The sequence below is a fragment of the Myotis yumanensis genome, unplaced genomic scaffold (assembly GCF_028538775.1).
Source record: "Myotis yumanensis isolate MYYU_CA2020_CCGP unplaced genomic scaffold, mMyoYum1.0.hap1 SCAF_16, whole genome shotgun sequence".
NCBI lineage: Eukaryota > Metazoa > Chordata > Mammalia > Chiroptera > Vespertilionidae > Myotis > Myotis yumanensis.
The window spans coordinates 52,196,651-52,212,230 of record NW_027223767.1 but is presented as its reverse complement, the minus strand read 5'-3'; the positions used below and the strand labels follow the sequence as shown (position 1 = coordinate 52,212,230).

General features: G+C 66.4%; 1 protein-coding gene across 1 annotated transcript in view; it reads left to right on the top strand.

The window, feature by feature from the left end:
* TBC1D16 (TBC1 domain family member 16) overlaps nt 1-10,528 on the top strand; it is a 51,437-nt gene extending 40,909 nt beyond the window's left edge. Inside the window, exons 8-12 of the mRNA XM_070393797.1 lie at nt 415-549; nt 1,452-1,638; nt 4,017-4,196; nt 6,481-6,627; nt 7,817-10,528. Of these exons, the coding sequence (XP_070249898.1) occupies nt 415-549; nt 1,452-1,638; nt 4,017-4,196; nt 6,481-6,627; nt 7,817-7,987 (820 nt within the window). The 3' untranslated portion in view covers nt 7,988-10,528. The remainder of the gene's footprint in view (nt 1-414; nt 550-1,451; nt 1,639-4,016; nt 4,197-6,480; nt 6,628-7,816) is intronic.
* The last annotated feature ends 5,052 nt before the right edge of the window (nt 10,529-15,580 follow it).

Genomic DNA, 15,580 nt, shown 5'->3' with positions numbered 1-15,580 from the left:
CCCCAGGCCCCTTCAGCTCACGTGTCAGAGTTTCAGAATTCTTTTTTTTAAAATTAATTTAATTTTTTATTGATTTCAGAGAGGAAGGGAGAGAGGGAAACATGCATAATGAGAGAGAATCATGGATCAGCTGCCTCCTGCACGCCCCACACTGGGGATGGGGCCCACAACCCGGGCATGTGCCCAGACAGGGAATGGAACCCTGACCTCCAGGTTCCTAGGTCGATGCTCAACACTGAGCCACGCCGGCCGGGCAGGATTCTTGTCAACAGACTTACCTGGACGCTGGGGTGGCCGCAGGGGGCTGAGGTCCGAGTGGCCTGGTTAACCCCGGGGCTGCGGCCAGCTCTCCTCCCCGAGGCCGAGTTCATGCTGCAGACGCCCCTCGCTGACCCCGGGCCCTCCCTGTGCCAGGCTCTCCATGACCCCCGAGGAGCACCGGGCGTTTTGGCGAAACGTGCAGTTCACGGTGGACAAGGATGTGGTGCGGACAGATCGCAGCAGCCAGTTCTTCTGCGGCGAAGGCAATCCCAACGTGGAGAGCATGAGGTGCCCCCTCCGGCCTCGGGGCCCTCAGGGTGTGGGCAAGCAGCCACAGCTCGGGGGGTTCATACAGTCACCCCAGAAGCAGAGGGTCATTAGCTATTTTTTTTTTAAATATATTTTTATTGTTCAGAGAGGAAGGGAGAGGGTGAGAGAGACAGAAACATCAATGATGAGAGAGAATCACGGATCGGCTGCCTCCTGCACACCCCACATTGGGGATGGAGCCCACAACCCGGGCATGTGCCCTGACCAGGAATCGAACCGTGACCTCCTGGTTCCTAGGTCGATGCTCAACCACTGAGCCACACCGGCCGGGTGGGCCATTAGCTATTTTAGCCACTTCTCTCAGCCTCTGTGGTCACAGTGTCCCAGGGAAGCCCAGAGGCCCCTCCTGAGGGTGCCAGCGAAGCCGCCATGCCCTGGACATCCACCCAGGCCTTGCTGGGCCTTGCTTGGCTCACACACTGTGGCTGAGCCTTCCCGAGTGGCTCCCGATGGCTGGTGCTCTGTGTAAAGCCACACTGAGCTTGGGCGGGCATCTTGAACATTCCGCTGCTGCCTGGCACACAATTGCACACAATTAGCAGCCCGTACAGATGTCCCTGCTGAGCCACCCTTATTCACAGGCCGGCGGCCATTAAAGAAATCAGCCCCGCGTTCTTCCTGGCCTCACTCTCGAGGCCCAGTGAGTGGCTAATTGCAGGCCATTCCCTTTCCCACGGCACTGGAGACGGTCCCCAGGCTGCCCGCCTTCCCTTGGGATTGAGGCGAGGGTCAGGGGTTCGGGCAGCCGGGGTCTCCAGCCTGGGTTCTGCGGGCCCGGACGACACGCCGCTGTTAGGACGGCATGGGTGCGTGTGTCGTGGGCATCTCCTGACCGCCCTGCCTCTGGGCCACGTTGCCAGGAGGATCCTGTTGAACTACGCGGTGTACAACCCGGCCATCGGCTACTCGCAGGGCATGTCGGACCTGGTGGCGCCCCTCCTGGCCGAGGTCCTGGACGAGTCGGACACCTTCTGGTGCTTCGTGGGCCTCATGCAGAACACCATCTTCGTCAGCTCCCCGCGGGACGAGGACATGGAGAAGCAGCTGGTGAGGCCATGGCCGCCGGGGTCCGCGGAAAAGCCAGGGTGGGGCCTTGCCGGTGGGGTCGAGGGGACTTGGCCGGGGCCTCTGGGGACGGGCACAGGCTGCTCCCAGGCCCCCGGATGCAGCTCCCCGCCGCCCCCACCCGCAGGTGAGAGGCGGGGCTGCGCAGAGCCTCCCCTGCCGGCCTCACCTCCTGCACAGTGTCCCAGCCCCTCTCCCACGGAGTGAGGAAGGGCCCACCACGCCCGGCCTTGAGCTTTAGAAAGCGGGTCCTCAGGTGCATCCGGGCTGCTCCCTGCCGGGGTCCAGCACAGCCAGGGCTCCTGCATGGGGACAGGGAGGGGGCTTCTGAAGCCGCCCTGAGGCCCACTGGGCAGGGGTGACCGCCCCCCAAAAGGCATTAGGCCTTCCCTGCAGGGCCCAGCCAGCACAGCACGCCTCCCTCCCAGCTCTGCACACACCAGGCAGCGCTCCATGCAGTGGGAGGGGGGGCGGGCGGGCGGGCGGGCGAGGCTGGCCGAGGCACCTGGGGGTTCCAAGCACCTGCCCGGTGTGGGGTTGGGATGTGCTCTCGACTCCCCAGAGGTGACAGAGGGGAGGGTGCAGGGTGCTGGGGAGGGGCTGAGGGAGGGGCTACAGACGGCAGGAAGGCTGGGGGAGCAGGCTGCCTGCACCGTGCAGGGGCCGGGCCCAGGCGCTGCCAAGACTGGCTGACCCGCGTGTTCCGGGCAGTGACCCTGCGTGGCCCAGTCACGTGGGGCCGCACGTGTCGTGTGCAGAGAGGCCTCCAACGCCACGGCCAAGGGCACGCCCTTAGAGTCACCGTTAGGACGGCAGAGGGCTGAGGAGAGGCCGCCGAGCAGGGAGGTGTGAACTGGGCGGTGAGGGGCACCTGGCAGAGGGCAGGGGGCGTGCTCGAGGGAGGGGCAGCCACAGGGTGGGCTTGGCCCCGCTGCTGCGGCCACGGGATGGAGAGAGCGGCTGGTGGGGAATCAGCGCTGCAGGGCCATGGGCCGGTCCTGCTCGAGCCGGAACAAAGGGCTGCTTGTGTGGGAAGGGCCGTGAGCCAGTGGGCCCCCGCCCCCCCTCCCGCCCCCACCCGCGCTGATCCCGGGCCTGTGATCCCACCGGCCGCTCCGCTCCCACCTCCACGTGATGTCAGGTTTCCACGGCACCTGGGGAGGCCGTGACCGGGTCTGACGCTCTGAAGCCCGGCCCCGCGAAGCGTTCGCTGCTGGGGAGGCAGCGGCGAGGTGGGCGCGGCCGCAAATAGCCAGGCTCCTGCCTCGGGTCACCGGGTGGGACCTTAAGGTCGGAATTGAGCGTCCGGGTTCGGAGCCGCCCTCTCCGGTTCTGTCAGCTCCAGACAATGGTGGGGCTTCGAGATCTAAGTGGGAGGCGATTGGACCTGGGGTCCCAGGAAGGAGGGGGTGTCAGAGCTGCTCCCACGTGGCGGCTGAGGCCGGCACCGAGCTGCCCTTGGCCTCCCGTCCGCCCACCGCAGGGCACCACATCCACCTGCCCTGGCCTTACCCCAGGCTCCGAACGGCCTCAGATACGCAAGAAACGGGCCCAGCCCGGGGTCGGCCCAGCAGGTGCCGACACAAAGCACAGGGCGCCTCATCGCACGCCTGTCCCGGGTGGGTGGCCGTCTTTCCCGGGTGGGTGGCCGTCTGTCCTGGGTGGGGGGCCGTCTGTCCCGGGTGGGTGGCCGTCTGTGCCGGGTGGGTGGCCGTCTGTCCCTGGAGGGTGGCCGTCTGTCCCGGGTGGGTGGCCGTCTGTCCCGGGTGGGTGGCCGTCTGTGCCGGGTGGGTGGCCGTCTGTCCCTGGAGGGTGGCCGTCTGTCCCGGGTGGGTGGCCGTCTGTCCCTGGAGGGTGGCCGTCTGTCCCGGGTGGGTGGCCGTCTGTCCCTGGAGGGTGGCCGTCTGTCCCGGGTGGGTGGCCGTCTGTCCCTGGAGGGTGGCCGTCTGTCCCGGGTGGGTGGCCGTCTGTCCCTGGAGGGTGGCCGTCTGTCCCGGGTGGGTGGCCGTCTGTCCCTGGAGGGTGGCCGTCTGTCCCGGGTGGGTGGCCGTCTGTCCCTGGAGGGTGGCCGTCTGTCCCGGGTGGGTGGCCGTCTGTCCATGGAGGGTGGCCGTCTGTCCCGGGTGGGTGGCCGTCTGTCCCTGGAGGGTGGCCGTCTGTCCCGGGTGGGTGGCCGTCTGTCCCGGGTGGGTGGCCGTCTGTCCCTGGAGGGCGGCCGTCTGTCCCGGGTGGGTGGCCGTCTGTCCCGGGTGGGCGGCCGTCTGTCCCTGGAGGGTGGCCGTCTGTCCCGGGTGGGTGGCCGTCTGTCCCGGGTGGGCGGCCGGGGAAGGGCCGGCCGGGCTGACCGAGCTGCCTCACAGCTGTACCTGCGGGAGCTGCTGCGGCTGACGCACCTGCGCTTCTACCAGCACCTGGCGTCGCTGGGCGAGGACGGGCTGCAGCTGCTCTTCTGCCACCGCTGGCTGCTGCTGTGCTTCAAGCGCGAGTTCCCCGAGGCCGAGGCGCTGCGCATCTGGGAGGCCTGCTGGGCCCACTACCAGGTGAGCGGGCGGGGGGGGCGGGCAGGACCACATCCCGGAGCCACAGTCCCCGCCCTGTACCCCGCCTTCCAGGAGGCCAGGGTGCGGCTTAACCACGCATCTCCTCGGGGGCCCCTCCTCCGGGGCCCTGGCCACCCGCTAGCCCAGGTCAGCGCCTCACACCGCCCGCCTCCGTCCCACGTGGCCGGCTCCAACCCGCACTTCGCCTCCCAAGGAACTGAAATCGATGGAAATTGCCGGCTGAAGCGCTCACTGCCCCCTTCCGGGGCTGAGCTGCCCCTGTCACAACCCGTCAGTGTGAAGGACATTTCCAGGGCCAGGCAGGGCCCAGGACACCGTGGACCCACACGAGGAGCCAGTGCCCGCCCACCTCCTCCCCTCGGGGTGGCTCAGTGCGCAGGCCGAGACCCCGCCTCCCCCGGGAGCGCAGGCCCAGCCCGCCGTCCCCTCCCGATCACGTCGATTTCCACCTGCCGTCCACCGTGATCAGCGTCTCCCGGGTGCGGGCCTGTCACAGGGCTCTAACACCGCGTGCGCGACAGCTGGCGATGCGGAAGGACAGGCGAGTCTGTGAACCCACCAGCCTTTAAGAAACCAGGATGGACGCCTCGGGAGGCCGCCAGGACCCTTAGCAAGACCCTCTCACGGGGCAGCCAAGCAACCTCAATTCCACAGACCGAGCAGGTGGACGGAGCACCCACCGACCCCGTGTGATCGGGGAAATGCCGCTCGTGGGGACAAGCGCTGGCATGGACGTCCGAGCTCTGAGCACGCCCCTGTGACCGAGTCTGCTTTCGAGGCTCACGGCCTCGCTCCAGCGGGCACATGGCCACCCTCGGGCATCGCGTCCGTCCGATGCTGCTGGTGATGCCTGGGCACCGCCCGGCGGGGCGTTTCTCCCGCGACTCTGTTCCTGCCACCTGGTCAGAATCCCCGGGGACGCCGTGCGGACGTCTGTCTGGCCTCCACCTCCACAGATCCAGCTCCCAGCATTTTCAAGCTTCCAGCTCAGCCTCGCCCCACTTGGCTCCTCTCCTTGGTCAAGTTACGGAGGGGGGGGGTGAGGACAGTGGGGGTACGCTGACTCATCAGTAGTGAGCTTGGGGTGGGGTGTCTGTAATTTTTAAAAAAATATGTTTTTAATGATTTGAGAGAGAGAGGGAGGGAGAAGGAGTGTTAGAGAGAAACATCGATCCGGTGCCTCCTGCGCATGCCGACTGGGGATTGGACGCAAAACCCGGGTATGTGCCCAGACTGGGAATCGAGCGGGTGACCTTGGAGCCCCCCAGGGCCCTTTCCCTTTGACGGGCTGGTTCTAGCCACTTGCGACTGGTTCGCCTTCGGGGCTGTGTCCTGGGAACTGGAATTAGTGCTGTGCTGCCGGCCGCCCATTCAGGGCGCGTGGCACCCTTTCCTCCCCACCGGCCTCCCGGGAGGGGGACGCCCACCTTCCTGGAACCTTCTGCCGTCTCCCCACCCCGGCCAGAGGTCAGACAGCCGGGCAGGATCCTCGGCGCCCAAACGAGGCCATCGGGCCGTTCTGGGGAGGGGGCGCGTCCTGGCCCAGCAGCTGCGAGGCGGCCTCCCAGGGCACGTGGGCCTGGGCGTGGGCCGGAGCGTCTGCCCGCACTGTGGGCTCCGGCCGGCACCGGGAGACTAAACCCGCTTCCCGGGACACCGTGTCCTTCCTCTGCTCCCGGAACCGCGTCCGGACAGGAGAGCGAGCAGGACGCTCCAAGGTCAGGACTGAGCGCTTCCTGCCTGCGGGCCGGCGCTGCCCCTCCATGGGGACCCGCAGGGGCTGCTGCTCTCGCTCCTTCAGGGTCTCCTTCCCGCTTTCTCAGCCCCAAACCTTCTGGGGCAGGAGCTGGCGTTCGGGGAGGCAGGAGGCACTGGCTGGCGGGTCGTGGCCACAGGTCCTTTCTCCCTGGTGTGTCCCTGAGCGGCGGGGGGTGTTCTTACCCAGCCGTCCACACCCACCGCCTCTCACCACTCACCAGCGAGCCTTCAGGTGCCGCGCGCTCCTGGCCCCCCAGACAGACAGGCCTCCCCAGGAGGCGCTCGGCCAGTGTCCCTGCTCGGGGGTCACACAGCCGTGGGTGCTGAGCGTGGCAGGTACCGACCGGCCCTGGCAGGCGGGGAAACACGACCAAGGCGGCTGTGGGCTTGCCCCCGGCCACGGACCCCACAGGCAGCCTCACCGGCAGCTCGGGGCCCCGCCGCCCCCTCCAGCAGCGCCGGGGCTGGGTCAGGGCCTCTCTGAGCCCCACTCTCCACCCCACAGACGGATTACTTCCACCTCTTCATCTGCGTGGCCATCGTGGCCATCTACGGGGACGACGTCATAGAGCAGCAGCTGGCTACCGACCAGATGCTCCTGCACTTTGGAAACTTGGCCATGCACATGAACGGGGAGCTGGTCCTCCGGAAGGTGAGCCCCGCCCACAAGTGCAGAGCTCCTCCCACACAGCCCCGCCCCCACGTGCAGAGCTCCTCCCACACACAGCTCCGCCCCACACTTACAGAGCCCCGCCCCCACGTGCAGAGCTCCACCCCCACGTGCAGAGCTCCTCCCACACACAGCCCCGCCCCCACATGCAGAGCTCCTCCCACACACAGCCCCGCCCCCACGTGCAGAGCTCCACCCCCACGTGCAGAGCTCCTCCCCTGCACAGCCCCGCCCCCACATACAGAGCTCCTCCCCCGCACAGCCCCGCCCCCACATGCAGAGCTCCTCCCACACACAGCCCCGCCCCCACATGCAGAGCTCCTCCCCCGCACAGCCCCGCTCCCACATGCGGAGCTCCTCCCACACACAGCTCCGCCCCACACTTACAGAGCCCCGCTCCCACGTGCAGAGCCCCTTCTCTCTCTCTCACACACACACACAGGCCATGTCCCCACACTTCCAGAGCCCCGCCCCCACATGCAGAGCCCCTCCCCCCACACTTGCAGAGCTCGGGCTGCATGCAGAGCCCCCACCTCCACTCGGGCCTCACCTAGAGTGCAGGCCCCGCCCCCACTGTGGGCCTGGAGCCCCCCACCTGCCCAGTGGTTAGCACCTGTGGCCACGGCCTGAGTCGGCTGCTGGCTCTTCAGGCTCCATCGCCCATGAGGCGGAGACACTAAACCCCCCTCACCACGTGGACTGAACAAATGGCCAGGTTATTAGACAGGCTCCCGCCTTGGGCCCCTCATCACAGCCCAGAGTCAGGGCCACAGAAGGAGGCCTGTGGGGCGGGGGGGGCTGCTTCTCATCGGCATTAGGGGATTAGGGGGGCGGTGGGAGCAGACCCTGCAGCCCGGGGGGCCGGGAGGTGGGGCGGGCAGAGCAGAGCGCCTGAGCATCCTGCGGGGCCTGGGGCCGAGGGAGAGGGTCCTAGGGAACCGGCAGGGCCCTGTGCTGCCCTGGCCACCCCTCTGGAGAAGGCCGTTTGGGGCGAGAGCCACGCGTGAGGACGGCGCTGGGAACCCTGCAGGTCCTGCCTGCTGGGTGGGTGGGACACTGGCCAGGCCTCGGCCCGAGCCTGGCACGCGGTCAGCCTGCAGGCGCAGGCCATGCTGCTGGCGCTCCTTGGCCGCCTGTCCCTCGGCCCCTCACTGCCGCCCTCTCTCTGCAGGCGAGGAGTCTGCTGTACCAGTTCCGCCTCCGGCCCCGGATCCCCTGCAGCCTGCACGACCTGTGCAAGCTGTGTGGCAGCGGCATGTGGGACAGCGGGTACATGCCCGCCGTGGAGTGCACGGGCCAGCACCCGGGGGCGGAGAGCTGCCCCTACGGGGGCACGGGCTAGCCAGCCGCCTTCGCCCACGCCCCCCGGAGGAAGCAAGAAGGTGCCAGCGAAGGCTCTGGCTTCCACAGATAGGCCGGCTCCCCGCGCTGGACGGCCCCGGGCATGTGGGGGGGGGATGGGCAGGGACAAGGCAGGGCAGGGGGTGGTCACAACGAAAGGAAGACGCCTTTGGGCGACACGAAGGGGACATTTTCATGTTAATAGGAAATTAGAGTCTGGGAGGGAGAGAAGGAAGCCCCTTGGCTTCCCTCTGACGCCCTCGGCCAGGCCCGGATCCCTCCAGCTTCCTTAGCAGCAGCGGGGCGGGCGGGGGCAGGAGGAGGGAGAAGGTCTAGTTCAGCCACCAGCTCCTGGGATGTGCAGCAGAAGGGGGGCCCATCCACGCCCAGGGCCACCTTTGCCAGCTGGACATGCCTCCTTATCGGGCCTCGTTCTCACAGCCTCTCCGGCCACAGCTGCAAAGACATCTGCCCCCCAAAAAGAAAAAGTCGCCCCCCTGATTTCAGGATGGAGAGGGGTGAGGGGGGGTTGGGAAGCTGGGGCTCGGACACTGTTCACATTGTGCCTCCTGGTTTGTGAAGGACGCTGCCTGCCCACGAGCCGCAGTGTCTGAGAGACGTGCTCGTATGTTAACTTCCCAACCAGGCAAAGGCACCGCAAAGCAGCCAGCGCTCGGGGCTCCTCCGCTTCCTGGGGGGAGCAGATCTCCCCAGGACCCCTCCCTCTTTAGGGTTTTATGCTCCTGGGGATTTCGAGGCGGACAGACCTGGGCAGGGAGGGCTCCCCCAGCCATTGGCACCAAAAGCCACTCGGACAGGCGGGAGCGAGGACTCGGGATCCTGCACGGCCCGGGGAGACGCCCCTGAGAGCTGCTGCCCACGGTCTCTCCCTGGGTGGTGCTGGCCGCTGCCGTCCATTTGAAACATTTAGGAAGGTGTTTAGTGCCCTGGTCAGTGCGCTCAGTGGTTAGAGCTCGGCCCGCAGACTGAAGGGTTGAGGGTTTGATTCTGGACAAGGGCGCGTGCGTACCTGGGTTCAGGCTCCACCCGCAGCCCCCTTCAGGACGCGTGCGGGAGTCAACCCATCCATGTCTCTCTCACATGGATGCTTCTCTCTGTCTCTCCCCCTCCCTCCACTCTCTCTGAAAAAACATCAATGGAAAAAATACCCTCGGGTGAGGATTAACAAAAACAGTCTTAGATGTTTATCAACAGGAAAGAGGAAGTTAGCAGAGCCTCCTCCCCGATTCTCAGCTCCCCGCCCGGCCTCCAGCAGGCGGCCGACTGAGACTGTCCACCCAGTCCCGGGCCCTCTGTCCAAGAGCCTTTGGGGGCACGCTCCTGGAGCCCACCCTTGCTCAGATCTTGGGGTGCTGACCCAGAGGGCCCAGCTGGGGGGCGGGGGGGACTTCTCACCCACTTGGCTCTGGGAAGACAGGGCTGCTCTCTGCGGAGATGGGCTCGGGCTAGCCCGGGTCCCTCCATCTCCCTGCAGGCGAGCCCGGCCGAGGCCCAGGTCAGAGGCAGGGATGCTCAGACACTGGCCCGCCTCGGCGGCGTCACACCTGCCACATCCCGCGTTCAAAGCAAATCTCGGCACTTAGCCCTGGGTGGCAGGGGACCGCTGTCTCCCCGGTGAGAGGAGCGGCCGGGTGGCCTGGGGGCTGGCGACACGGGGAGGGAGGCGAGGACTGGGCGGCGGTAGAGTCTCCCCTCAACCAGGAAGTCTTGGTCCAAATATCAGGGCCTGGGACACGCCATTCCGGTGAGGCATGGCCCGCCTCGAGCGGAGGGTGCCCAGGAGGGGAAGGGCCCCCCACCCCCGACTGTAGCATAGCAGCAGAATCGGGCACCGCTGTGCCGTACCTTGTGCCTTTGGGCTGCTGGGGCGCTGCCCAGGGATCCCCTCATTGGGAGGCCCCGGCGCGAAACGTTAATCCCGAATCTCCCTCAGCTCCACAGCCCCCCAAGGCCCCGTGCCCATGGCACACTGGCCCTCGGCGCTCCCGCCTCCCACCCCTGTGGCCACCTCTCCAGCGGCCCTGGGCGTGTGGGGCCGGGGAGGGCGCCCGCTCCAGGGTGGAGAAGGCCCAGCTCACCAGGATCCCTTCATGGGGATGCAATTAGAGGCAAGCGGCCTGAGGCGGGTTGGAGGGTCGGTGGCAACCTTTATTAGGCTCCCGCCGCCCGCCCAGCCACCCACCGCCAGGACCAGGACCAGGACCAGAACCAGCGAGCGGCGGGATCAGCCGCCCCGTCCTCCGGATGCAGCTCATTCATCCCACTTGTTAGTGACACTTCATGTGATTGGCGGGCGCGGGCGCATCCCAAGGGCCCCCACGCTGGTGTTCGTGCCGCTGTTCCCGGGTGGCATCGGGCACGTGCTGGCTCGGAGGGGCGCCGGGGGCTCAGCCTGGGACAGTGGTCAGGCTGGGCCTGTGATGCTCCGAGATCCAGGCCGGAACCAGGAACCTGTGTGCTCACCGCAGGCCGAGTCCGGCAGGAAGACTTGGAGCTCACACCACGGGAGTGGGTGTCCCTGAGCCCATGGGGGGGGGGGGGGGCGGGGGCAGGGGCGGGCCCACGGGCAGCGCGGACAGGATTTTGTTGCTTAAGGGAAAGTGTCACGCGATGCCCAGCGCTACCTAGAGGCCGCTGGTGTCCCTGGAGAGTGATTCCTTCTCTGCATTTTGTTTTGTTTTCAAACATGATCCCCCGCCGGTCAGGCCCTGCCCAGGCCGGACTGGTCCTGTGACCGTGACGGGGCAGCCCCGCGATGCTTCCGGCTCATGATTCCACCTCCAAGTAAATAAAAGTATGGACGACAAGTTCGAGCTCTCGGGCGCCTCCAAGGGACCGTCTGGCGAGTTTGTTGGGTCAAAAACACAACAGGTTCCAGCGCTGGGGCCGCTGGGCAAAGAGGACCCCATGAGGATCCGGGATGGGGGAGGGGAGGGAGTGTGAGGAGCTGGGGGGGCAGGGGAGCAGCAGGCTGGGGGGGGCAGGGGAGCAGCAGGCTGTCGGGGGCAGGCTCCTCCGGGAAGGCTGGCCCGTGGGCCCACAGGCGCTGGGCCTGCAGGGGGAGGAGCTCTGCTTCCGCCGTGGAGAGGTGGATGGGGAATTCGTGGAACATGGGAAAGAGCCTGTGAACCCCAGCAACTGGGGGCCCCCCGGGAGAGGCAGTCCTGCAGGAGGACAAGGCCCGTCTGACCGCCTCAGGCCACAGCCTGGCCCCGGCCCAGCCCGAGGGCGGCTGGTTCCCTGGGCGCAGCTAAGTCAGGATGTTCCTCGGTTCTCGGTCAACAGCCAGCAGCTCAGCCATCGGAGAGCAGGCGGCAGGGCCGCTGGAAAGGCCTGCCCGCTGTCCCGGGGGCGAGGTCCGTGGCGTGAAGATGGCCGGCTGCACCCCATAGTCTGGGGCTCCACAGGGATGTTCTCGGGCCTCGTTCGTGTCTAAGAGCGAGTGTCCCGGGCACAGCCGGGCGCCCCGTCCTCGATCCTGCATTCACCCAGCAGCGGCTGCGGGCGGCAGGAAGGCCGGTGCAGGGGCGAGGCCAACACCCGGGTCCCGGGGCAGGCGCCACAAGAGTCCCCTTTTCTGTCAGCCCAGTGGGTCCCGTTAGGAGCCCATCACCCGGCTCAGTCTCACCCACTATCGGGGGGCAGGGGCCCAGCCCTGGCTGCAGCCACTGAGACACCCTGCCCAGCCCCGCGGGCCCGGGAGCCTGGGTCTGGTCCTTGGCTGGGGCACTGGCCCCTGGCACATGGCATCCCTGCTGCTTCCTGTCCCCGTGAGGGGCCTGCAGACATGGTTCCCCGCATGGGTACACACTCACATACACACACACACTCACATACTCTCACACACACACACACACACACACACACACACACGGAAGGCCTCCAGCCAGCCGGCTCCTCCCTGACCTTGGGACCCAGGCTCAGAGCGGAACGCAGCTGCCGGCCGCAGGCCCCGCCACCCAGCATTAGCCTCCGGAACAGAAAGGGCCAGGGCTCGGCGAGGCCTGGGAAGCACCTGGGCGAAAACTCCAGCGAGAACAGTTGTTGGGCCGTGAGGGTGACCTCACGGTGAAGGGGCTGGGAGCGCCCCCCCCCGCCCCCCCGTGTCCTCACGCCCGCCACCTCCTCAAGGAGTGGAGGGGCCACGCCAGCGGCCACTCTCACGCCCTCTGCCGACAGGACACCGCCAGTGGCCTCGGGACCACCCTCCCTCCCCGCCTCTGCGTGCCCCGAGAGGAGCCGCTCTCCAGGCCCCCTGGGCCGGGCGCGTGCTGTGCCATCAGACAGCTGGTTGGCGCGTGTGCCGCTCAGCCCCCAGGACGGGTCGGTGCCACGGCTCTCCCACCAGCAGTTTGAACCGAAGAGGCCACTTGAGACTCTGAGTCAGGAGGGAGGATGGCTGGATTCTCTCCACCATGTTTGGTGCTGCAGTGAGGGTGCAGCAGGGCCTAGTGCAGTGATGGCGAACCTTTTGAGCTCGGCCTGTCAGCATTTTGAAAAACCCTAACTTAACTCTGGTGCCGTGTCACATATAGACATTTTTTGATCTTTGCAACCATAGTAAAACAAAGACTTATATTTTTGATATTTATTTTATATATTTAAATGCCATTTAACAAAGAAAAATCAACCAAAAAAATGAGTTCGCGTGTCACCTCTGACACGTGTGTCATAGGTTCGCCACCACGGGCCGGGTGGAGTGGGCAGAGTAGGTTCAAAACCCCCTCAACCGGCGAGAGACACGTGCCGTTCGACCACACGCGAAGGCGTCCCCAAGGACCGGCGCGCAGTTTACCGATAAAGTCCATTGATTCCTGGACGTGAATAAACACAAAAGAAAAAGACACCGAGGGTCCTAGTGGCTACAAGGTAATGACGAGGGAGCACCAGGGCCTGGCAGTTGTAAATCTCAGTGGAATACCAGTCCTGGGTGGAAGGTCAGAGCTTTGCATGGGGCTCACCGGAGACGGTGGCCGAGGTCTGCTGGACCCCAGCCCCAGGGGGACGGACGGGTAGAGGATCTGAGAGGGACACCCACAGTGACTAAAAGACAGGACAGCCGGCCGGTGCGGCTCAGCAATTGAGCTTCAACCTGGTTCACCTGCGTGAACCAGGAGGTGACGGTTTGATTCCTGGTCAGGGCACATGTGCTGGTTTCGGACTTGGTCCCCAGTAGGGGGCGTGCAGGAGGCAGCTGATTCCTGATTCTCTGTCATTGATGCTTCTCTCCCTTCCTCTCTAAAATCAATAAAAATCGATTAAATAAACCAAGGCCTGAAGGGTGGTAAATGTTGCCAAGGGTTTATGCATCAGCGAAGAGCGTGCCAACTAGCTGTTCCCAGAGGCACTCAAGGGGCTGGGCACCCCCGGCCTGTCCACTCCACCTGCTGGAACTCTAGACCAGCGGTTCTCAACCCTTGGGTCGCCACCCCTTTGGGGGTCGAACGACCCTTTCACAGGGGTCGCCTAAGACCATCGGAAAACACATATATACTTACATATTGTTTTTGTGATTAATCACTATGCTTTTATTATGTTCAATTTGTAACAATGGAATTGGGGGTCACCACAACATGAGGAACTGTACTAAAGGGGTCGCGGCATGAGGAAGGTTGAGAACCACTGCTCTAGACTCTTGTGCAGAACATCTAGCCCCACTCCTTTCGTGGGGAGCAGCTATCTGTCCCCCAGGCCCCCCTCTGTCCAAGGCATCGAGATGGGGGCTCCGGCTTTCCGTCTTGGCTCCCCGGGAACCCTGCTTTCTGATGTGGGGTCCCGGCCTGGGGCGGTGGGGGTGGCAGGCGGCTCACAGGCCGTTCCAGGGTCTCGCCCTATGGGCAGGCTCAGAGGAAAGTACCGGGACCCTGAGCCCTCCGGGCAGGTGCCCTCGGGGGACCCCATCCACCCGCCCAGACAGCAGTGCCCGTCCCACTTCCAGGAAGGAATGGCCGTCTTTCTCCAGAGCCCGGCACCCTCTCGGCTTCTGGTAAATTCCCGGGTTCTGCCTAAGGTTAATTTAGGTGAGAATTCCCCCAGGCCTTGGTCTCACTGCTCGATGGGCCACGTGACCACCTGAGCCGGGCAGATAAAGAGAAGTGAGTTTTTAGGACGAAACAGTCTAGCGAGGGCATGGGGGGTGTGGGTGCACAGGGCGCAGGGGTGAGGCTGCCTGGGGGGGGTGGGAGGTGTGGGTGCACAGGGCGCAGGGGTGAGGCTGCCTCGGGGGGGTGGGAGGTGTGGGTGCACAGGGCGCAGGGGTGAGGCTGCCTCGGGGGGGTGGGAGGTGTGGGTGCACAGGGCACAGGGGTGAGGCTGCCTCGGGGGGGTGGGAGGTGTGGGTGCACAGGGGGCCGGGGCGAGGCTGCCTCAGGGGGGCTGGGGGGGTGTGAGTGCACAGGGGGCAGGGGTGAGGCTGCCTCAGGGGGGGTGGGTGCACAGGGCGCAGGGGTGAGGCTGCCTGGGGGGTGGGGGGTATGGGTGCACAGGGCACAGGGGTGAGGCTGCCTCAGGGGGTGTGGGTGCACAGGGCGCAGGGGTGAGGCTGCCTCAGGGGGGATGGGGGGTGTGGGTGCACAGGGGGCAGGGGTGAGGCTGCCTCAGGGGGGATGGGGGGTGTGGGTGCACAGGGGGCAGGGGTGAGGCTGCCTCAGGGGGTGTGGGGGGTGTGGGTGCACAGGGGGCAGGGGTGAGGCTGCCTCAGGGGGTGTGGGGGGTGTGGGTGCACAGGGGGCAGGGGTGAGGCTGCCTCAGGGGGTGTGGGGGGTGTGGGTGCACAGGGGGCAGGAGTGAGGCTGCCTCAGGGGGGGTGGGGGGGGTGGGTGCACAGGGGGCAGGGGTGAGGCTGCCTCAGGGGGTGTGGGGGGTGTGGGTGCACAGGGGGCAGGGGTGAGGCTGCCTCAGGGGGTGTGGGGGGTGTGGGTGCACAGGGGGCAGGGGTGAGGCTGCCTCAGGGGGGGTGGGGGGGTGGGTGCACAGGGGGCAGGAGTGAGGCTGCCTCAGGGGGGCTGGGGGGTGTGGGTGCACAGGGCGCAGGGGTGAGGCTGCCTCAGGGGGGCTGGGGGGTGTGGGTGCACAGGGTGCAGGGGTGAGGCTGCCTCAGGGGGGGGTGGCGAGTTGCTCTGAGGGAGGATGAGACAGATTGGGCCCGGAATGGTCGCCTCTCGCTATTGGTGGGGGCGGCCCCGGGGGCGGGAGGGGGCGGACCGGGAGCTGACCCAGGGAGGGAGGCAGGAAGAGGCCCTGCTCTCCCAGGTGTTTCATCAGGTGCCCGCAGGTGGGGCAGTTCGGCCAGGCTGGGAGTTGGCCCCCCACTTCCATCCCCCCTGCACCCGCCCCCAGAGGCCCAGGACTCTGCAGACTCATACAGAGGGGTCTCCCCGTCCCTTCCCCTCGGCCCTCCGGCTGAGAGCAGCCTCGGGGGCAGCCCCGAAACGGGCCCAGAGTCAAAACCGCAGCTTCGGTTCCCCAGCCTGGCCCGGCCTTCAGGGCCCCTGCACACGCACCCCCATCAGGGGCCTGACTCCAGCCCAGAGACCAGGTCGGCTGGCAGAGGGGACCGCTGGGCCCAGAGGGG